The sequence below is a fragment of the Haemaphysalis longicornis genome, unplaced genomic scaffold (genome assembly GCF_048455015.1).
Source record: "Haemaphysalis longicornis isolate Haplotype H1 unplaced genomic scaffold, Haemaphysalis longicornis Haplotype H1 scaffold_7, whole genome shotgun sequence".
NCBI lineage: Eukaryota > Metazoa > Arthropoda > Arachnida > Ixodida > Ixodidae > Haemaphysalis > Haemaphysalis longicornis.
The window spans coordinates 59,841,583-59,865,530 of NW_027526422.1; the positions used below are offsets into that span (position 1 = coordinate 59,841,583).

Sequence of the window (23,948 nt, forward strand, 5' to 3'; positions counted from 1 at the left end):
TCCAGTGAATAAGGAACCACTCCCAATTTAGACGCTCAATAAATCTATTCTCTCTCTCTCTCTACACACATACATGCATGCATGCATACATACATACATTCATACATGCATACATGCATGCATACGTACATACATACATACATGCATGCACGCATACATACATACATACATACATACATACATATATACATACATACATACATACGTACATACATACATACATACATACATACATACATACATACATACATACATACATACATACATACATACATACATACATACATACATACATACATACATACATACATACATACATACATACATACATACAGACACACGTACATACCATTCGCCAGTGCCCCAGAATCCCGAACCACCTGTCCCCACCGCCCAGGTCTGGGAGCAGGCCATGCGGAGCTCCGAGGTCTCGGACCAGGTGCTAGTCACCTCCCGAGGCCTCCAGATCGCGGCAGCCGCCACAGTCCAGTAAGGCGGAGCTTTTTGAATAAATGTTATTTCTCTCGCTGTGTGTTGCTGTAGACAGGCATACATGACATTGTTGAATAAAACAGTTGTAGTCGTTGTCATCGTTGTAGATTCAATACCTTCTTCGATGTGCCAGGACCTCTGCGATCCAGGATGGCCAACTTCCGTTCGGCACAGCCTCGCCGTTTGTGGCTGTGTGAGCTGCGATGTGTATGTATAGCATGCAAAAGCGAGTTTCGTGTCGGGGAGCATCGCACGAAGAAACCCTGTTCTGCAAACCTGCGCGCCACAAGTATAGAAAATCAAAGCTTTCAGAACTGCCATCAGTGTATGGCGTATGGACTTATACCTTACAGAAGCTGCACTCCATATATTGTTTCCCGATATTTAAATGCCGTGAAGGAGATCGAAAGCGTTGTGCATTTGCTTGTTGGAACCAAAAGAGATTTTATGCACAGTCGTTCATCTCTTCTTGCGGGGCGTGGAATGCAGGTTAGGCGGTGATCAGTTGCCATTGTCGGCGGTAATTCAAACTAGAGCACCGCACGGGCTTGGGCTGAACTAAAAGCCTTGGCCCCGCCCGCGCTGGACCGGGCCCTGGCCCGGGGTCGGATACATTGGCGTAGCCGTTAATATTACCGAGGTAAGGTGTAGAAAAGAGCCTTAAAATGAACGTTCTTAATTTTTTGCCACGTGCTTCTTGATGTTAGTTCTGCGTATTGTTTTAAAAATGTCTTTTGCCAGGTATGAAAGTCACTTTAATGTAATTTTAATGGCATTTCGTGCACTGCATCAACATTCTATATTTTGGGGTATAACATAGCAAAGATACGATAACAAGGAACGCCGTAGCAAGAAGATTAATTCGGACAGCCTGGAGCCCTGCACCTATATCTATATACACGTTTGTTTTACATCTCGAACTCGTGTGCTAGAGAAGCAGCACCGCTGAGTAACCACTGCATATGAAAGATTTCAATGCCTGTACATAACCGTGGATTGAAACTCGGCACCAAAGCTTTGAGCATAAAAAATTCTGCAAAATTCAGAGAATTATATACTAATACGTAGCATTCTGATGCCGCTCGTCGTGAGTGTGAGTTTTTTTTTTCAGTCATTTTTTTTGTTTTTCTAAATCCTGAACGACCAATTATCATCATTTACGCCATTATAACTATTAGAAGTGGAACTATCGAGAAATCTGCATTGTTGTGGCAATGCGCGTTACATGGTTCGCCAGTTAGCGCAGTTTTTTGTTATTCTTGATTTTATTGTTTTAAAGTTGCTTTCTGCCAATTATCTAATTTCCAGTGCTATAACAATAAAATGTGGAACTTCCACAAAATCTGATTTATTGCGGTACGATTTGCCATTTTCCGTATTTTTTCAAAATTTCGTTCGACCAATCATCTCCATTTACGGTAACGATTACAGGTGAAACTTTCGCGATATCTGCATCATTGTGGAAATGCCATGCGTTATACGTTTTGACATTTTCCGTAATTATTTAAAAATTTTAAAATTTAGTCTTTCAAAATTTCGTTCAACCAAGTATCTCCAATTACGTCATTATAACGATTACATTTGAAACTTTCCCGAATCCTGCATTATTGTGGAAATGCGGGGCGTTACATGGTTCGCCAGTTTTCTTAATATTTGATATTTTTCTTATTTTTTTTTTTCAGTTTTCAAAATTTCGTTTGACCAGTTATCCCCATTTACGACATTATAGCGATTACAGATGGAACTTCCGCGATATCTGCATTTTTGTTGAAATGCAGGGCGTTACAGGTCCTGGCTGTGGGGTACTCAGCAAAGAATGCTACGCATTAATAACTTGTTACCGAGACAACCACTTGAGGTTGCCAAAGTATCTGGTCATCGCAGGTGATGGTGTCTCTGAAGTAAGAATGACAGCTATTATTAGGCCGATGTGACGTGAACTGAAGACGCTGGACACTAAAGTACGAGCAAAATATACTTAACCTCAAATGTTTTCATATTTATCCATGACGTGCGGTAGACTAGTTGCTCCGTCTGGATTCGCTACGAAGACACTCAAACAAATATAATAAACGAACTGCCAAGCCCGGGCCTGTACACGCACACGCGGGCCCTCCCTAGCCTTAAAAATTAATGACCGGGCCCGGACCGGGCTCGGGCTAAGTGTTACGAGCCTTGGTCAGGTTCGGGCTTCATAAGCGGGCTCGGGCCGGGCCCCATGCAGTGCTCTAATTCAAACCCCGTTTTCCCGCTGTCAAGAACCACATTATCTCTCTTTCTCTCTAATCTGGAGGTGAACCATGAACACCGCTTCCAAAGCTGACGGGAGCGCTCTGAAATTCTCCAATACGGTTCTCTGCTCGAACGAAAAAAAAAAAAAAAACAGCGCCAGGGAGAGGAGGGTTCCCCGCCTAAATTTCTCCCCTCGACGCAAACGTCCAACTGCGCGGCGCAGACGAACCGCACGCCCCCTCCAACCCGTCGGCAAAGCTCGCACACCGTCTTCGCGCCCGGGCGTGTTCCCGGAAAGTTCCGACGTGTTCAACGCTGGTCGTCTGCGCTGCTCCGACGCCGGGTCTTTCAATTCCTGCGCCTCGAACTCCTGAAAATGGCTTCGTCTCTTCTTCGTAAACAACGAGTGCGGCTTCGTGTGGCCTCTAAAGGTAAGTACGGCATGCTAATCTATCTATGATATTTTTTTTTTGTAAAGGAGCGTGGCGCTTCACGCAGACGATTTTAGGGTACGTGAAATTCTCCCGTCCGCCCGGACGCCTCTTGGGGAGCGGAGTTTGAGCGGACAGAATCGGCTCGGGCTTGAGCAAACTCCCAGTCGGCGCTCTTTCCTCCTCCGCAACGTGGGAATTAAATCGAGGTGGAGGAGGAAACGATACAGTAGCGCTCATCAGGTGGAGTGTGTATCGGCAACACTCCGCTTTATACGAGTGTTTTCGTCAAGTCTTCCACGGTTTCTACTGCACTGACAATAGTAGGAGTGCGCTATATGCAATATACATTTTTCAAGCAAAAAGAAATGTTTTCCTTCGTTGTTGTAAAGGAAAATCTCACTTTCATCGGAGTTAGGCGTTCGGTGCTGCAAACTATCTGAAAACGAATGAATGCGTGTGCGAGCACATAATGTTGTCCCGTGTCTATCGAATCAAACCATAAAGTCAGAAGTAGGGTAGCGCTGCTGATGACGTTCGAATAAGTGTAGCACTTGTCCGTCAGCAGCCAGCACGTCAATGTTACATTTTAAGCGCAGACCCGGACACTGAATACCGTTTACGACAGAATGGTCACGGAGATAAGAAAAATGCACAGTCAATATTTAGTTCACGTCATAGTAGACAACAATTCCAGGAGTTATGTGGTGGCTCAGTGGCTAAGGCTGAACCCAAGGACGCGGGTTCGACTCCCGGCCGCGGCGGCCGCTTTTCTGGGGACGGCGAAAAGCGAAAACGCCCGTGTGTTCGAGATTTCGGCGCACGTTAAAGATCCCCTGCGGGTGGTCAAAAGTAATCCGGAGCCCTCCACTACGGCGCACCTCATCGCCTGTGTTGCGTCTGTGCGTCAAACCTCATAGTCAATCAGTCTTGTAGATCAAGTTAAATTGCTGGATCAAGTTGAATCGTTTATTTATTTATTTATTTATTTATTTATTTATTTATTTATTTATTTATTTATTTATTTATTTATTTATTTATTTATTGTTGGGCACGTACAAATAAAGATGGAAGATGAACGAATGAATGCTTGTTCCCGGGGGCTGCCAGAGCGCAGCCGCGGTGAGCACAGTGCCAGGCATGCATTCCAGTGCTTAATCGGAAAGAATTATACATGAAACAAATATGTGCAGCACGAATATTCTGAAATTTTTTGGCTATTGTCTGCTCTTTCGAGAATGAAACGCATTCGCGATCCGAACGCGAATTAGAAAAAAAGATATATATTCTGCTTCGCCTAATGCGGTGCCATTCGTGATCCGAAGGCGTATTATAAAAAATATATACCCATAGTCTGCTTCACTAATGCGGGGCTTTTTTTTTTTTTTTGTACACTGCGCCTGATTAAGCTGGAGATAAATCCGGATTTTGAGGGGATGGACTCCACGAGCTTACTCCATGGGTGGTCAGACAAAAAAAAAGAGAAAGAGCAGCAACCAAATATGCATGCTTCATCTGCTTTTTCGAATAGTGCAATATATAGATGACAGCTATAAAAATGTCACCCCGCTTTTTACTGAAATGAATGTGATTACACGGTACTGAGGCGGATGCGCCATTTGCGACAGCGGCTGATTACTCGGACAAGATAAACCTCTGAGGAAAGGGCATCGCAATGTGTTTAAGTGTCTTTGTAAACCGCGCAACCATCCGTGTAGAACGTAATATTATGTCAATAATGTATATCAAAACAAAAATGCTCCTTAAACGGGCCAATGTGGAGCCACCAACGTGACAGCCGCAAAGTTAGATACTGGATCGCTTCTGTCCTTTTTTTTTTTTTTTTTGTTCGGGAAAGTGCTTCAACTCAGAACAAGGGAACGAATTCAAACAGTCAGGAGAACAACATAGCGCCCTGTTTGTTCTTCTGCCTGTCCTCGTTTCCTTGTCCTAAGATTAAGCGCTTTCCCAAATAAGCTTTGCAGCGTCAACTAGCTCCCACTGGTGGTCTGTTGACGTTTATGGCCGCCTTTTGTGAACGATCCCATTAATATTTATATTCCCAGCTAACCACATAATCAAAAAACTTGTAACGCCATGGTAAGGCATCTACAAAGAAGCAGCAGCGCGTGCGGAGCAGTGGCAAATGCCCTGTTTTTAATTTAATGGGATGCAGTATGTCTTCAGAGTAAAAATAAAAATAGTAATGGCAAAGATCAAGCAGATGGGTGACAAAGGAATAACCTGGCCACGGAAACCCTGTAAACACGGTTACCTCTTTCGTAATTCTGCTACTATCCTCTAAGTGGTGAAACAAGTCGAATATAGTCAATGTGTAACATTTTACAACACACGCTTGTCGGGGATATCGGTATGTAATTTCGTACGAATTTTAGCAGGACTTCTTAGTGGAGGGGAATGACATTGACAGTCGCTCAGCGCCAAGCGTCCCAAGGAAGCACTCCTGAATGAAGGGTTCAGTGGCGTAAATCAAGAAAAAAATCACAACAGGGGACGCACACCTTCCATTAATTGGCGGCCATTTTGTTTTTATAAATATATGTTTTAAGAAACATTCCGCGCAATAGGGGGGGGGGGGTCAGAACCCTCCTGACCCTCCCCATGATTTACGCCACTGGAAGGAACAATCTAATTATATCTGTTCGCGAATCACTAGTAGCAGCAAGTGGGACCAGACTAGTTTAGCCTAGGGTTGCCGCCTGGCCGGTTTTTGACCGGCCCGACTGGTTTTTTAGAGAGCGGGTTGGTTGCCGGTCTATGCCTAAAACCGGCCGTCATTGGCCGGTTTTTTGGGCATCGTGCTACGATTATGATCGTCTTGGCGTTTTGTAAGCGTCAATTCAGCGACTACGACAATAAATATGTGCCGACGAGCTGCGCAAAGACACGTGAGCAAAGAAAATACGTCACGTGTTTCCAGAAAATCACGTTTAGGTTTCCTTTTTAGACACTCTTAAGCACTTTCTGCGCAAATTTTATGTTGATTTCTCACTAGGAAAACACCACAACAACCGGCATTGCATGGAAAAAAACACGTGGCGTCGGTTTTCCAACACAAATTCAACCTTCTATATATATACCCCGCCCCCCAACGGAGGGCCGGTTTTCTTTTGGTGGAAAGGTGGCAACCCTAGTTTAGCCCCCACTTTGAACCAAGTGGTACGTGTTGGGGGACCCCTTCCAGTAAGTGGGACCACTTCAGGTCCCACTTGCAGGCAAGTGGAACCACTTTCAATGAACTGAGACAACTTCGAAAACCACTTTAAATTTTTTTCTGGGTTGTCAGTAACGGCGGTACATGTTTTCAAAACAAAACAAAGAATGGCATATGTACAACGGCTGCGTTTGGTTTTAACGTATAGGCGCCGTGCAGTGAACAGAGGGCGACACTGAGCCGCGACACCCAGCGCCGCCATCGGGCAATAAGAAAAACACTGGGTCGGCCACCGCTCGCCAGCGTGCTCGGGTTTCGGTTACGTTCCTGCTTGGCGGCACCGGATCAAATGTAGTATACGCAATTTTTAAGTTTTATATTAATTAAAACATACTACTGTAATTCTACCGCACCGGGGTAGGAATAGACTGAAGGACGGAACTGTTGCCTACGCGTACGGAGGAGGAAAGCAAGCGATATTGACTAGCCATGCATAGCCAGAACGCAGGTGGAGCCTTTCGTGCGCACGTTTTCACGTTTCCACATAGTTTTTTCAGTGAATTTGTGTTTCCACTAGAAAGCACAAATTAATTAGCTGCTCACAGCATCGGAAAGAAGCCGTTTTGTTCGCATACTTGAAATCGGACCGCCGTGGTTTCGCGAGTACGGTGCCCGTCTCACAGGATCGATTGTTTGGGTGTAGTGCGGTGTGTACGCTGCGCTACGTGCTAGTAGCATTGACTTCAAAGCAAGTAAAATTACCTTAAATACGCGGGCTCCAGTGTGGATCATGCGGGTGGGAAGCATCGAGAACTGCGCACCAACTGGGGGAGATTTTCGATTGATTGTGTGGTTCAACTCGCCGACGCCAGACAGGCGATGAGGCGCGCCGTAGTGGAGGGATCGGGATTAATTTTGACCACCTGGGGATCTTTCACGTGGCCAGAATCTCGAACACGAGGGCGTTTTCGCTTTTCGCCTCTATCGGAAAAGCGGCCGCTGCGGCCGGGAAACGAACCTGACGACGATTTTCAATTTCACGGCTTGAGTTATTGCCAAACATTCCCAGAATGCGCCTTGCTCCTCGCCCCTGACAGTTCGTTCCGGCTGGTGCCAGTTCGTCCCACCCCGAGAACACGGAGCGAGCACGCTTTCTTGCTCCGTGAACAAAGTCAATTATCGGCTCAGGAGCGAAAGACTACAACCTCTGTGCCTTCTGCCTCCTTTTCTGTGAATACATTCACAATGTACACGGGTTTCACTGCAAGTCTACCACTTCCTTTTTACGGGGTAAGCAGGGCCTCCAAATATTAGAATCATCATAAACTCCGTTTATTTTTTATTGTTCTCTGAAGTTGCTGTTGTGAGCCCCGTTAAAACGGCAGCTGAGTGTTACGTGCCGCATGAATTTTCATTATAAACGCCGCGGAAGACACATGCACAAAGCAGAAAAAACAACCTTCGTGCAAATACTGCCAATGCGCGCAGTATTCGATAAGAGGGGAAATTTATTGTAAGCTCACGAGTAGTAACAGCTGGCAAATCGATATACTTTACTTTGACAGCAGCATGTATTCCGCTTGGTAGTCATCACCGTTGTATTTCCTAAAAAAATTCACGGAATTGTGCCGCCTGTGAGGCTGTGACCAGCCTTCCCAACTCGGACGATTCAGGGCAGCGAAGGCGGTAGCTTTCCTTCTGCGCTTTGTTTCTTTTTAAAGCCTCTCGGTCGATAACACTCCATCCTGTCGCCGTTGCAGCGTATTCCGCAAACTTGAGCCGCTTAAGCGCACCTAACCACTTGATAGAAGCCTTTGAAAGGGCGCGTGCACAGTGCCTAAAGCAGGCGGCCGGCCAGGACGGTGCGGCTCGGCCTACCCAGTGTTGCGCGGAGGCGCGGTAGATGGCGCTACGCCCGCTCGGCAAACTTGACTGCATGGAGCCTATATAAAAACTACACAATCCCTCAGAGCGCACAGAAAAATCGAGCGCCAACTTAGGCAAAATTAGTAGTGACAGGGTTGTCCTGTGCATAGTTGATAGGGTCACAGGGGGTGGTCAGTTGGTCCACACAATTAGTTGTCAGCTGTATTCCATTATAAAAGTGTACAGGCATCGACGCCTGAGGCTGAAGCAAAGACGTATTGAAAAATGATGGCACTCGATCTTCATAACTTTCAAATTACTGTCGCTCCGGGTAGTCCCAGTTTCCAGTAAAAAAAAAAAATGAAAGAGCAAGAAGACACATCCTGTATAACCTGATATGGTTATACTAGATATATCTGTCGGGCTTCTGAAATTCATACATATCAGTTAAGACGTACAACGCTTTGCCGCTATGCGTTTGCTTTTTTAAAACTTGCGCCTGTGGCACAAACGGCCGTAGATGGCTTGGGCCTGGCTGAGCCTGGCTGCAAACAACCTCACTCTTCCTTGCACGCAAAAAAAAGGAGGTGAATTTATATTTCGTACTTTTTACAACCCGTCTACTAAAAACTAAATTTACTTTGCATTTTAACGTTAGGTTTTAACAGAAAGCGGATGTAGATGAAGACTTGCATGCGGAGGAGCGCCAGTTCTGTGGAGCGCCGCTGAGCCGCCAGCTACTAGCCAATGAAAATCGCCCACCAAGCGTACGTTCATTTTCAAAGTTCGCTCATCCAGGCTCCACTCACGCGTCTCGTGCATACCGGACTTCTCGACGGAATCTTCCGACAAAGGTATGGAAGCTGTTCTTACGAGGGACATGCGTAATCCTAGCGCCAAAGGCTAAGCCCATAACGCCTAATACCGAACTGGTGAACCCATTCGCCGCGAGCGCACCTTTCGCCCCAATGTAAGAACGCTTTTGGCCGTTTTTCACGTCAGTTCGCAAGGCGGTCCACGTTCCTCCTACTGTTGCTCTCTGCGGGCACCTTCGGGAAGAGCTTCGGTAACGCCCCTCGAGCCTCGATTTAAAAACGCCTTTCACGAATCGCGCTTCGAATTTAGAGGATATTTTCTCCCCGTAACCTTTGGTGGTGCTTTTGCCGTTGCCGCCTCTTGCTACCATCGTTTCACGGTCTGCCTGTTCTTTGATAGGGCTAGTTTTAAGGGGGCTTTAAATTCCCCACTATCTACTTGCGCGCCTCATTGACGTGGCGTAGTCACGACCAATTCGAAGGTGGTCGCGTTAGCGTTGAACGGCGGGCCTTTGTAGCTGCATAGCGGTCGATTTCAGAATAGCGCCGCCTTCTTTCCCTTGTAGACTCTTGCATGATATAACAGTGATACAACGGTAACATGGCGCTACTGCTTCTTTCTTCGCCACTCGAGTGATCACCTTCAAATTCGTGGGCACCGTCGAAACGAGGGTTTTTGCTGTGTTAGCGGTGGGTGGGGCGGACGGGGGTTGAAGTTTTCACGTTTTTCAAAGGTGGAATGCGACACAGATGCGCTGTTCAATGTTCAGTTCACGGCTCTTCGTACTTTCTTTTTTCACCGGGCAGTTCTTTTTTAGCAGTAATTCAGTATGTTGAATTCTAAGCTGCTTCGAACCTGGAGCGCGCAGTGGTACGCTTGACATTTCTTTCAACGCGAAGAGCACCGCCCTACTCTTCGGCGACCCGCATTTTTCGGGGTTAATCACTCGTTTTATACTTGTACAAATAATTGTTAGGAACTGGTGTGGCGTCGACACTGGGTTAAATTTCTGATAATGCAGATGTCATGCGTGTGTCAGTACCCTTTTGAAAATGAAACTTAGCTAGTGACTGCAATGGCACGCCAAGCGTGTAGCAGTGTTGCAAATTTTTCTTCGGCAAACGATCTTGCGATGAAAGCTTACAGCGCTGGCTCCTACAATGCTTTGCGCTCCATTCGTAGACGTCGTTCGCTGAGCTAATCTTACTCGAAACGAAAATGTGTATGTGCACTTGCGAGTTTTGTCCCCACGGTCTTGTTTTGCTGGTCTGCTGTATGGGAATTTGCTTTATCCCGGCTATATAGATTTTGTTTATTCAATACTGCAGGCTTGAGAGCCCCAGCAGGAGTTTTATATTTTATTGTTGTTACTTTTTGGACGAAATCAGTGTTTCTTTTCTCTGTTCAGAAGAGGGAAAGGTAGTTTTGCCGTAAAAAACCATAATACCTCTTCTGGTGGGGAATTTTGAGTTTTATTAAAAATGAGGCAGATTGTTTTAACAGAACCCACATTTGAAATGGACATACCTGAAGACTGAAATCTCCACGCTTTTACCGATTGATGTAACAGACATATCTGTATTGTTTAAATGTCTGTTGCATTACCAGTGTATCATGTTACAACGGCTGCACCCAATAAGCGTGCCAGCTAGACAGTTCAAAGCCCAACCACCGAGCAATGTAAAGGAAACCATATCGGGATTGCTGAACTTGCCTTATGTTTTACACTAATATAAAATTTGTTGTGTATGCGTTTTCATAGTCTCCTTTTATTTCTTCCTAAGTGTCGATACTGGGACAGCAGTTTCCGGATAGCAGCCCACAAAACCATTACTACTCAGTGGATCCCCTATTCCACCTGCATTTCTCCCTGTGCAACATGCAGTGTTCCAGAAGTTGACGAGTCTGCTTCAAAGCGTGCAGTCTTCTGTCTTCTTTGTCCGTCACGTATTATGAAACTAGTTATTCTAGAATAGCTCAACGGTAGTGCTGACATAAAAACTCCAAAAATGCAGACGTGCGCGAAATGAGTGTACGAGGGGTAAAATTGGGGTTGTAAATGAGTTTAAAGGCAGTGGAATACACTAGCGCACGCCCGCTTGAGCCACTTACGCAGGCGAAGTGTAGTCACGCCCTAACCCAAACAACCATCCTACTATTGTTTTTCGAACTAGTTTAGTGGTACTACCGCTTTACGTGTATTTTTTTTCCCTTTCCCGTAAGGGGGTCAATGAGGGTGTGCCTGAGCCCCTCCACACCTGCCTGAGAATGGGCTAGAGGAGCTCCGTGAGGTACGGTTTGATGATGTGGCAGCGTATGTTGTGTAGCTTCACACTGCAGGTCTTGTGGTGTCTTCTGTCACTTCTGCTAGTCTGCAAGGGACCTGCGAAGCTATCTGTGGTTGAGGACTACCGTAGTACTTGCATGATGTGGTAGTGAGAATGTGATATGTGGCTGGATTCCTCTGAAGGTTTGTCTGCTCATTGGTAGATGCATACGCCACCATGCATTGGCATTTGCTAAGTTATAACCGCTGCTGTTTGCTGTTAGTGTGCATAGCGGAGGATTGAATGGTGGATTTCCAAAACACTTCCCTGACATTAAAACTTGTCTCAGTGTGCGGGTGCTTTGATTGTGATCTTTTTATGCAACATCTGGGTTCATGGGTAGCCCCTATCTATGCTCAGCAACATCTTTCGTTCACGCACTCGAGAGCTGGAACTGACTCTGAGCAAAGATGCGGTAACTTTTTAAATGCATTCACTATTTGGTAGACAATGCTTTAGCAACATTCAGACGATCTTTTGCCGACAAGTTACCTGACCAAGAGCACTTGGTTATTAGATATTGGAATCTCCACCTTGCACAACGATGCCTGCTGGTCTCACCACCCTAGAACACCAAAGTGTTTATCCTACAAATAAGCCTGTTCAAAGACCGTTCGACATTTCTTACAGAACACCGTTGTGAGTGCCTGTCCTGTCTGTTTTTCGCACGTCCTGTTAAAGGAATCCTAGTGGTGAGCTGTGCAGCAATGAGGGGGAGTGTTTGAGTGTGTCTACGAATACACGTGCCATCTGCCGTCATGTTCGGCGTTGCTTACGTCGCTTTGCTCGAGGTGACTAACCCCGAGTTTTCTCTTGCGCAGCCAGGTGTCCCCATGGAGCAGGGAAAAACGATCCCTGTGCGGGTGGCTGTCCGCTGCCGACCTCTTGTGACCAAGGAGCTCATCGAAGGCTGCCAGGTCTGCACGCGTGCCGTTCCCAACGAGCGGACCATCGTGCTCGGCGGCGACAAGGCCTTCACATATGACTACGTCTTCGACCAGGAGACTTGTCAGGCGTCGGTCTACGACACCTGCGTCTCCAGTCTGATACCGAAGCTATTCGAAGGTGAGCCACCTCTTCGTTGGAATCCGCCATGGAGTGGCTAAGGCGTCGTGCTGCTAAGTCCAGAGACACGGGTTTGATTCCCCCCCTGCCACGTTCAGATGGAGGCGATAAGCAAAAACACCCGTGTGTACGACATTTCGGCGCATGTTAACGATCCCCAGGTGGTCAAAATTCATCTGGAGCCCTCCACTATGGCGCGCCTCATTGCCTGTGTAGCGCCGGCGCGTTAAACCCTACAATCAACCAAAATCAATCGGTTTTTAAACTTTTGCTGCCCCAGCTCAGTGGTCTTATTTAAAGACAAAGGAAACCTAATGTGACAGGGATTTGTGGCAAGTTTTTGCACCCCTCTACAACATTAAAGTCGCAGCAGCAGCAGGGGCACACTTTTCTACGTCGTCATCGGCATCTTGGTAGAGCAGTGTTTCCAGACGCTTCCTTGCCTGTTCGAAAGTCTTGGATGTCTTCACTTCGTGCCGCAGGCTTCAACGTCACCATCCTTGCCTATGGCCAGACGGGGTCGGGCAAGACCTTCACCATGGGCACCTGCTGCTCATCGTCCAATGCCGCATCTGAAGAAGCGGGCATCATCCCCAGGGCTGTGCAGGACATCTTCCAGCACATTGCCCAGGCCAGTGACAAGGTCTTCCTGGTCCGAGCCTCCTTCCTCGAGGTGAGCGTGTGTGCGTTTCATCTGCACGTGTCCTGCCAGAGGCGCAACATGCATTTCTTTCGTCTCGCACCGTTAAAAAAAAAAGCTGGAAGTGTTGCTCAACCGCCTACCATTTCCTTTTTCTTGTTGGCACACATTTGCTATTTGTTCTTTTAGTTCTAATCTAGTTCCTGTGGTTCTAAAAATGAACTAATGGGGCAAACAGGTCTCTTCGTAGTTTTACTGGGGCAACCATGCAATCCCTCCCCCCTTCCCCCACTGTGTAGCTCTGGGCAACTGGGGGAGTCGGTGCAATGTGATTCTGTACCGGAATTTAAAATATGTGGGCCTTAGTTTTCGAGGTGCTGTGACCAATGCTGTGCATCTGTTATCGCCTCAGTGACAAACGTAAAAGGAAATGTATAAAGGTGTGCAGTTGTTTGCTGTGCAGTTGGTAATCTCGTTTTTACAACTTGCAAGGGTGTTTGTCATGCTTATAAGGGAGCCGCTTGTTCAAGCGTCAACACATGGTAGCAGGCATTTATGGAAGTGCAATTTTTCTCTAGGTTTTCTTTCACCAAAATGTAGGCTACTTTCTTAGCGCAAATGCGTAAGTGTTTTCCTCCATTTTCGCAGTGTTTGAGATTCAAATGTTATGCACTGCATCTGCTTGGAGCGCAGTTAGCACATGGACACTGCGTTCAGAAAATATTCAGTATTCAGATCGGTGCTTCCTCTAGCTACGCAGCCTCTTCACAAACTGCTTTATGTAAAATGCCCAAACAAATAAGCATGTGCTAAATCTGTTGCTGAGCTCTTTTAATAAAAAGTTTTCTCCGCCAAACTCTTTGCTGCACAGATCTACAAGGAGGACGTCTTTGACCTGTTCTCGAGGAGCCAGGAAAGAGAATCGCTCGCCATCCGAGAGGACACTGGCGGGGCAATCAAGGTCAGATTCGCAGACCAGCGGCAAGCGCCCTGGCACCCAAGGGATTTCATCTGTAGTTTTCATTTTGTTGACGGCCCCTCATTGCTTAAGAAATGGGACATTGCACACACATGCAGATCCCCAACCTGACAGAGTTGGGTGTGACTGCCTGCGACGAGACGATCAGGCTGCTCGAGGTCGGCTCTGCCTCCCGGAGCACGGCCTCTACAAACATGAACTCCCGCTCCTCCCGGTCGCACGCCATCTTCACGCTGACGGTGGAGCAACAGGACAAGGGCACCGCTGCTGCGGCCACGGTGGCCAAGTTTCACCTGGTCGACTTGGCGGGCTCCGAGCGGGCCGGAAAGACCAAGGCGGTTGGCGAGCGGCTGAGAGAGGGTCAGTGGACTTGTTCTGTTGGCGTCTCTTCTTTCTTGAGCGTGTGGATGCCAAGCTTGTGCTCTTCCTAATCCTTCTTTCACAGGAATCAACATCAACAGAGGCCTGCTGTCTCTGGGAAACGTGATCAGTGCTCTCTGCGATGGCAACTCCCACGTGCCGTACAGGGACTCCAAGCTCACCCGGTTGCTGCAAGGTTAGTGTTGGTGCGATGTCGCGCTATTGCATTGCCATTTCCATATACAAGTTGTTCTTTCTAGTGATGGTCGTGCAAGAAATAATGTATTACGAATGAATGTTGCAGGACACTGCCACGTCATTAGCTGTGGTCCTAATTGGGCCATGAGTCCAGGTGTGCGACATGCTTATCAATGCTGTGCATAGAGATCGAAGCACTTAATGCTGATTTTGTTCTTGGTACCCAGACTCGTGTTAAACAAGCGCAACCAGGTGACTTCAATGCTTTTACTGGGAGCATCCTCTAGGTGCACAATTAGGAGCCCAACAACTTCTCCGGCAATTTTGGACGGATTTTGTATTTCTCTTTTCTAGATTACATGAACGATTTTCTATGGGTACTCGTTAAACCCAAGCACAAAAGTATTGCTGCAGCTTGTGCACTGGTGATTTTGAATTGTTTTTTTCTTGCTAAGTATGTGCTGTTTGTATCTCTTTGAGATGTGATCGCTCAGAGCTTGCACTGAGCTCATTCCTCTGCTACGCGCTCAATTTCTCTATTTCCTCTACCCCCCGTTTTCTCACAGACTCGCTGGGTGGCAACAGCCACACTGTGATGATTGCTTGCGTGAGTCCCGCAGACAGCAACCTGGAGGAGACGCTGAACACGCTGCGGTACGCAGACCGGGCACGCAAGATCAAGAACAAGCCCATTGTCAATGTTGACCCGGCTCAGGCAGAAGTGGCCAAGCTTCGCCAACAGGCAAGTCTGTCTTGCTGACTGCACCAACCTGATAGAAAAAAAATGTGCGCCAATCCACCTTAGGAAGGTGGTCGGAAAGCGAAGCTGTAAAACGACACCCACAACGATTACCCATGCGACGTCACTTGAATTTACACGTGGCTCTACAAAGAGTGAAACCAGAGACAAGTGAGGTGCACTTGACCACACCCTTTATTACTTCAAAGAGATATTCTTTGCTAAGGTTAAATCAATGCATGATCCATGAATGGTGGTTGGTTGAGTTGTATTGGTGAAGCACATGAGTGGAAACACCTTTTTATGAAATTAAAGGAAGCTCAAACCCGGTGTTAGACGATCTCACTTCTCCTCAGTCTCTGCCACTGCTGATGGAGGCGACGAGATCGGCGGCAGAGACGGAGGAGAAGTGAGATGCCATCCATTGGTGCGAGCTTCCTTTAATTTGTATAACGTCTAGCTCATGCGCAAGGCGCGCACGTGGCGGCTACACGTGCCATGAGCAGAGCGCACAGCGTTGCGAAAGGTCCCGTGACGCTATCACGTGGCATTCAGCGAGAATGCAGGGAGTAAACCCGCAGATGTGCTCAGTGAGTGCACTGTGTTTCCCCCGTCTCCACGTGGGCTCGTAGCTCAATCGGTAAGACAACGGGCTCTCGCTCCGTTTCTCTATTCGTTCCGGGTTCGATTCCTGGCGGTGCCAGTAGCTCGTTTTATTTGTTCATAGGATTTTTCTGTTGACACCAGCGGTCGCGACAGTACCTTTGCGGGGTAGAGGTGAAAAGCTCCGCTTTAAAAACCCCTCCCCCTTGCAGCTGCAAGATGCCATGATCCAGCTGATGAAGTGCAGGACAGTCCAGGGTGAAGGAGGGGAGTCGTCGAGCCCGTCCGAAGACGACGCGACCAAGAAGGAGCTGTCTCTGGTGCTCTCGCGCAATACGCAGCTGGAGTCTGAGAACCAGCGCCTGACCATGGAGCTGCACGGTGCCCTCGACCGACTGAGCGAGCAGTCTGAGCGCCTGATTCTCGTGAGTGCCTGGTTTACCCTCAGTCTCCGGGCCGGGCTTGCAAGGATAGTGGCTGGATTTGCACTAAATCAGGGGCGTCGCATGCTCATTGTTTGGAGAGGATCACTGTTATGACTAATATGACATGTACAGTGACAGCCAGATTTAAGAGTGAGTGGCGAACATATTTGGAGGGGGAATATCTTGCATTCGAGAGAATTTTGGAATGTTTGCACAGCTAAAATTCTTGGTTTTGCTCTGTGACTGTAAAGTTGCAGATATCGGTTTGAGAAACACGACTTTGACCTTGCAACAATGTCGCGTGCACTATGACAACTGTAAGTTGCACTTTACTTGTAATGCGTCACCCAGAAAACTTCGCACAACGTTTGTGGATCCAGACTACAATTTGTGAGTTGTGCAGTTGTGGCGTGTGTCTCCTTTGCCCAAATCCCAACATCCATGAAGTAATTGAAATTTTCATACTTAGCCCAGAAAGAAAAAAACACCAATGAGGGCTCACCTTTTAAATCAAGTGGGGTGGGAGGCAAGTACAGAACTTTTTCCCTAGCCCGCATAAAATTTTTTTTCTAATGGCCCGTGGTTGCAAGAGCCTGCACCTTCACATCAGCGGGAACTTCCCATGGCAGGCTTTCCCAAAGAAAGGCAAGAGGCTGAACTGATTTGATTTTAGTGGCACATAGAAGAGGTTGAAGAATGTGCTACCTTCTGCCCTGCAATCCTTTGGGCTCCAACTAGTCTGCCTCCCCAATATAAATGAGGCATACCTTATCTTTTACTTCACCTGAAAAACTCGCAGCTTTTTTTGCTAGCCATGAGTGAGCATTTTGCCTTTGTCTTTTTTCAGACTGACCTAGAAATTCAGAAGCTGAATGAACTCGTTGCTCAGCTGCAGGAGAAGATAGAGTGAGTGCACTGGTCTGCCATTCTTTTTCCTTCTCTCACAAGCAAAGTACATTAAACAGTGAACTCGTGATTGCTTCTGAATGTGTTGAGGAACTGTGTAGCACAGGGGTTCTCAAGCATGTTGGTCCCGCCCGGGGAACCCTGCTAAGATCCGTTAAGTGCCAAGGAACCCCCCCTCCCCCCTCGCCATTTTTCATTCAGTTCACGCTACATTCACGTGCAATAAATTCAAAAGGAGGCAAGCTTGCTTGCTTTTGAATTTATTGCACGTGAATGTCGACTTTGCGCGAGCGCATACGCTAGTGGCACCTATCTCCAAACAGGAGAAATGCACAGGGATATTCCACGCGGCCTGTTTTCAGAGTCTGGCTGGTTACAAGCTGCTGGCGGGATTTATTGCACAGCTCGCGCCTTTGTGTTATGTATTGAGATGTGCTTATTGACACTCGGGCATGAGTAATGGAGGTTCTTAGATGGCAAACCCAAGGTGCGATCAATCTAAGTTACTTGGCGAGTGTGGAACCAGAGAAAATTGATCGGTGGCTCGCGGAACCCTGAGGAGGGGGCTGCGGAACCCACTTCGAGAAACAATGGTGTAGCACATGCTCTGCAGTAGCTATTGTTGTTGATGTCACTATCTTTCACTTCAAGCATTGCTGTCTCTGCATGCTGCCTTGGTGTGTTAGACGTCCACGTTTGTGTTTCAGGAGCAGTCACTTGGCAGATGCCAATGGCGATCACGCTGCTAGCCTGCTCAAGGATCTTCAAAACTCCATCCTAGAGTTCTCGGTGAGTACTGTTTCCGTTTCCTTTGTGTGTTCTGTAGCTGTGTCGCTGAATGGAATTGTATTTCCAGTAACGAAAAAATCCCGGGCCATCTCCACTAACCTGAAACCTGGGGAGGGGCGAAGCATGCAGTGTATGCAAGTTTATTCTTGGCACCTTGGCGTTTTCGCCATCAAGCCATTGGGGGGTGGAGGTATACAGCTTTGCTGTAAGTCTAGTTTCTTTGAAGCACGAAGCTCTCTAGCAGGAGGCGTAAACGAGTGTCCTGGTGTTTTTTTAGTACACATTGCGTTATAGCGTGAGGGGTGAACGAGTTTCCTGGTGTTTTAGTATCGTGACTACATGAGATGACGATTACGACGACGACAGAAGACTCCAACAGCCCTGCTCATTTGGCAACTGCATCAAAAATGGCTAAAACTCCAATTAGTCAATGCCCGTGGGTCATGTCCTGGGTTTACTCATTCTTAGCTGTCAATCAGATATGTCAGCCTTGCTTGCACCAGCGCTTTATGATGAGTTTTTCAGGAAAATGCTGTGCTTTTTTTTTTCCAGTCTGACAGCATAAAGTGATCCTTTTTTTGTTTTTGTTTGAGTGTCCTCTACATGTACATGCAAAACATTTTTTTCAAAGGCCTCTGAAGAGAAAAGGCGCAAGCAGAATGAATCGCTCTTCAGGGTGAGTGCATTGGATGCTGTTTGAAATCTGCATCATCTGCATGTTTGTTTGCCGCACAAAAACTTTCTTCCACTTTTTCTACCTATGGCCGCTGCTGGAGGACAGTGCATGGCCAAACTAAGGCTTTTCTAAAGGCGAGAAGGTACCTTCATTGTAGTCTATTTCTTTGCTTTTCAGCAAAATGTGTGTGTGTGTGAATGAAGTTCATTTCTTCCTCAAACTGTGCGCACAGCTTCTTGTTGTGGTTGTTGCTATCTGGAGCTTGATGTCTAAAAAAGGGAACTGAAACATTCACTCGTGGACTGTAGCATCTTGTTGCTCTCTTCCACACTCTTGTGACTCTGCTTGCAGCTTGTTCCGGCTTTGGAAGTCTGCAGCGCAGCATTTCTCGCATGTGCCTTGTATGCAATGCCAACTGTGCTTTCCGCTCTGACCTTGCTGGTCGTGTTTGTGGGCTGCCTGACGCTTATTTTTCTGCCGACCAGTATCTGTGTTTCTCTGATGTCATCCCCTTTTCTTCCTCTGCATTATGTACAAACTGGGGGACAAGTTTCAAGATCCATTGATGCACAGGTAGCTAGCCATCTACTTGTCATCTACATGGCAAGGTAGCCCTTCCATTCTGTCATTCTGTGCTCTTCTCTCGCTCACTCTATTTACAGGCCGTTGCAAGGATTTCTGACAAGCCCCATCTATTGCTCGTGTATTATTTATAGTGTTATAGCTTCACAGACCTATTCGGCGAGTCATAATCAAATCTCCCAGTGTTCATGGTGAACACTGTCAGCTACAACAGATGGGTACACCCATTCTCCCACAAACAACAGAATGGCTGTATAGGGAGTGAGCGACATGTACTGGTAAATGATCAGTGGAAGTGTGGGAAAAGAGAGGATTTTGAGGACACGGGATTGGAGCGGTTACTGCCTACAGGAAAAGCCTTTTTTTCAATTGGCGTCATCAGGGTGATAGATGCTATCCAGGTGTAGACATGTACATCGTCTGCCTCTGGGTACACGCGGTTAACACATCCAGCTTCGCTTGGCAGGTTGACCGGGCAGCGGCCGCCGACCGGGAGATGACCACCATTGAGGAGGAGGACGATGAGGGGGCCAGCACCCCCGCCTTGGCCACCCCTGATGCGAGGCTGGCGAGGATGGACGCCACCATGCGGCGGGCCGCCATGAGCAAGGAGCTGGAGGAGCTCAACAAGGTGCTTCAGGCCAAGGAGGAGCTGGCCAACAAGATCTCCCTCAACGACACCCACCTCGAGGTCATCAAGAACCAGTACGAGGTAGGACTCCTCCCCCTCGCTCATGCGCCCTTGCAGAGGGGTTGTTTGCTGTGTATTTGGCGTAACCTTTAGCCAGTCGTCACCATTGTGGGTGGGAAGAGTCTCTAGAGCCAGTGCCACTCAACCCACCCCTCTGTCTCGAGAGGAGTAAACGATATTGCTTTGCAAGGGAGGGCTTCCAGTTTCTCTCAAAAGGTGAGGAGGCATGAGGCTGGTGAGTGATAAGTACTGTGAATGACTGGGAGTGCCCAAGATGGTGACCGCGCCTAGTGTCTTGGTGTGATGCACTAGCCACATGATTGTCCCGCACAAGGTGCCCGCCGGGGACAGGCACCACCCAGCGTCGCACTGGGGAACCTAGCGTGTAGTTCCACAAACTCCTGGTGTGTGTGGCGACACTCGTCCATGGACGTTTTTGAATTACGGGCGCAACAGTGAGGAGCAGGGTAATTGTCACTGCCATTTATGGAACGCCCATTCGGACTTCATTTTTTATCATTTTTTTCTATGTACAGTGTCATCTCTGATAAGATTCTGGGTGATACGAATTTCGGGATGATGCGAATTTCTGAAAAGTCCCGGCGAAATTGCATTGTTAGCAATGGAAAATATTTCGGCTGTTCCGAACGGACCTGCGCGGCCCGGCGGATGATACGAACGAGCCGGCGAGGGGCCCGACTGCCGAACAAGCAAGTGACGGCTCTCTCTCCCCTCTTTGTCGCTCTTTCTCTAGAAACGTCCGGGCTGTTTTCTGCTTGCTGACACCGCCGCGAAACCCCGCACGCTTCTCGCGGCGTGGCCGGCTGCGGCCACAAAGTGGCGAGGCCGCTTGAGCGACCGCCCCTTACCGCTCTTTAAAATGCTGCTCAAGGCAGACGCTAAGTTGCTTGTGCGGTAAAGGAGCTGATTATGCATGCGAAAACGGTACTATAAAACATCATCCATGGCGCCATGGCCCATGAAATATCTGCCGGGGTGCTAAGCCTAACCATCTCCGGCGGAGCTAAGCCGGCTGTCTCGAGCGCTTCGCAAGTCGTCAGGCTCCTCCATCCTGGCGCACGCGTTGTGCGTCATTTTCTGGTTGAGGTAGGAGCTACCGCGGGCGCGAAATCGTCGATACAGGCGTGAAAATACAGTGCACGCAAAGCCGAGGTTCGCGAATCGCGTGCAGAAACGCACCATGCGGTTCACGCTTGACTTGCGGCATGTAGCGAGCTTGGGCACCGCGAGTGAGGTGACGAGCGCGAAGCGTTACGCGCTCCAGAAAAAACTGCTTTGCGACATGGGGGTAAAAAAATGCAGAAGAAAATCACGAATTTCTTCAGGCGAAAGTAAGAAAAGAAATACACGAAAACTTTTTTCAGCGCTACATTTTTTGGTCTGTATTGGTTCATACGAATTTCGGATGATACGAATATTTTTCGCGGTCCCGCGAGATTCGTGTCATCGAGATTTTACTGTAGTTTTCTTTTTGACATGCTTCTCGGAAGTCTCGCTTGGATTTCGCGAGTGTGGCGTGTGGGCCTTCCCTGAAAGCAGCTTCTAAACTGTTTGACCTGGTGCGCAACAATCTGCAGTGTAGACTGCTTAAAATGCATGTTGCGGGAGCTGCGAAAATCCACACTGTGAGCGGCACCACTATCAGCAGTACCACACGCATGTATGGTGCAGTACTGGTTTTGCCACTGGGTTACTTTGCATGTACACCCAGCAGCAAAATAAGCCGAGGCATGCGAGCGCGGGGCAAAAACACATTGCCATGCCGTGTGACGTTGCAGTTCTGGCGTCGAGACACCAATGTGTGCGTGCGCGTCCAACCCCTGTATACGCCTCGAGTGCGGCCTGTTAAGGGCGTCGCTGAAATCCCCCTAGCGGCCCGTTTCGAAAGCAGCCGCGGGAGTTCCCGTCCCGCTCCTCACTGTCACCGCTGCTTTTGCGGCACATTCACAACTGAGATTTATTGTTTGCGGGTGTTTGAAATCCATGTTTATGTGGAGCAGTCTCTCTGTTCGCAAATGGGGTGTGTTTACGAGAGTGTAAATGTTTTTGACGCGATCTTAGTGTGGTATATTCGGTGTGTATAAGCACCAGGTATGTGTGACAGGCCAGCATCGTGGAACCGGCGTATGATGGAGCCTATTGCAGTTACACTGCCCTGAATTTACGAGCAATGTCTCTGTAACCACCGGTTCCTCAGGTGTTCATGCTACGGCTATACACTATGATGTAAATCAGTTTTGTGTGCTTACATAATCAGCGGAGCACTCATACCTGACAGCACGCCAGTTACGTTTGCCAATATTATACCTCAGATATTGATCACCACCATTTTCAAGCCAGTCTGTGTTAATTTCGGGAATATTCAATGAAAGTACCATAAACAATGCATAATTATACTCGGGGATCAGCACACGACAGTCTTGTCGGGAGGTGAGCGCCTGCAAACATTCATCTGCTAAATATATCCTCTGTGAGCAGCGCGGAGACGGGCTTAGAATATAATCCGTGTCCACGACTAAACGCTTCTTCGAAATGTCGTCGTATGGCACAGGAAGCCTGCAGAATAAAGCAGAAACTGAAATCGGAGGGCCTTGTCACATGTCACACTCTTCCAACGACACCTTTCATCGCTTGTGAACTGCCTACCCTGTATACTTCCAAAAATGCGTCCGCTGAGCGATCAGCTGTTCGTTGAATTCGAAAACAAAAGAAAAGTGAACGCGACATTTGTTTGTGCGATCACTCAAACGTTCATTGCTAGATTTCACTCCGGATTTGTACAGTGTCCCCCTCCCCTCCCCCCACCCATGTCTCGCAAAATAGCAGTGCATTTCGCGTATAGTTAGTCCGGTGAACCCTACCTGGCTGAAGTTTCGACGAATGTCTTTAGCATGTCAGAAGCTGTTTTTTTTTTTTTTTTTCCATTTTCATTAGAGCTATTATGTTTCTTCTGTAGGTGCACAGCATTTATTTTTCCGTCGTTTCATTAACTGGCCTTGGTTTTTGCTATAAGGCGTGTGTGCATGGGCACATATTTAATGACGCACAAGCTTGGAATATACTTAACATTTTCGCATGGTTTATATTCTTATAAAAGGCATAAGTTGTTGTCCAGGATTGGCTAATCACATCCCCGAAACATATTTTTCTGCGACGTATATATTCGAAACGAAGCCGCATTCATTGCCCACACTGCAAAATGAAGCAAACCTCTCACTGTGCCAGTATCAGGTCTAAACGAGGCGACAGTAGAATTCATTTGTGCCTGTCGTATTTGGAGGTGACAGGGGTGTTGCTACTGTCCCCGACGCCCGGAAGAGTGGCGACGAAGTGCGCAGAACTGCGTCCCCAGGTAGCTCTTGCCGGCGATCGCGTACTCTACGAAGACTCGGCTGCTTTTTAAGTTCCATAACAAGTTTTTTTTAGGGCGCAGAAAGGCGAAAAGAAGCGAAACAGAACCAAAACACTGCACAAGCCCCTATCGGCCACGCTGCGCACATCCCGTCAACGCCGCGGAGAAGCGGCGGCAGGCGGCGCAGCGATCGCGAAGCTCGAGGCGTATACTACCCTGTTGTTTCCTTCGCTTCAAGAGGCAAAGCTGATAACGTTAGGCGCTTGGCGCTAGGGGGCAACTTTGCGCTCAACACGTCTCGCTGGCACACGCTTTTTCGGCGGCAAACGCCAAGGGTGAAGTGTGCTTTAGTCTATCTGCTTGGCTCTGACCATAAACACATTGCAACGAGATTTCGATATCGTAGTTTTAAAAGCAATAGCGTTTCTTGTTTTTTTTTTTTTTTTTTTTTGCTGTCTAAACACTAAAATTTTGGTTGGTGTCTGTCTCTCAATTGAACGCACTACAACGTACAGCAGTTTCAGTTCTTTTTTGTCAAGCCCACAACTGCACCGATATCTGCTCGCATTTTTGCCTGTCTGTT

General features: G+C 47.7%; 1 protein-coding gene across 3 annotated transcripts in view; it reads left to right on the forward strand.

Moving 5' to 3' along the window:
- The first annotated feature begins 8,898 nt into the window (after positions 1-8,898).
- LOC144145761 (chromosome-associated kinesin KIF4B-like) overlaps positions 8,899-23,948 on the forward strand; it is a 48,257-nt gene continuing 33,207 nt past the window's right edge. The window contains exons 1-12 of one of the 3 annotated variants that reach the window (XM_077677476.1): positions 8,899-9,050; positions 12,161-12,404; positions 12,887-13,077; positions 13,916-14,005; positions 14,122-14,383; positions 14,469-14,579; positions 15,148-15,323; positions 16,136-16,348; positions 17,196-17,254; positions 17,962-18,043; positions 18,675-18,719; positions 19,768-20,013. In XM_077677476.1, coding sequence (XP_077533602.1) covers positions 12,173-12,404; positions 12,887-13,077; positions 13,916-14,005; positions 14,122-14,383; positions 14,469-14,579; positions 15,148-15,323; positions 16,136-16,348; positions 17,196-17,254; positions 17,962-18,043; positions 18,675-18,719; positions 19,768-20,013 — 1,707 coding nt within the window. In that variant the 5' untranslated portion in view covers positions 8,899-9,050; positions 12,161-12,172. The other 2 variants (XM_077677477.1, XM_077677478.1) reach the window with 2 other exon arrangements.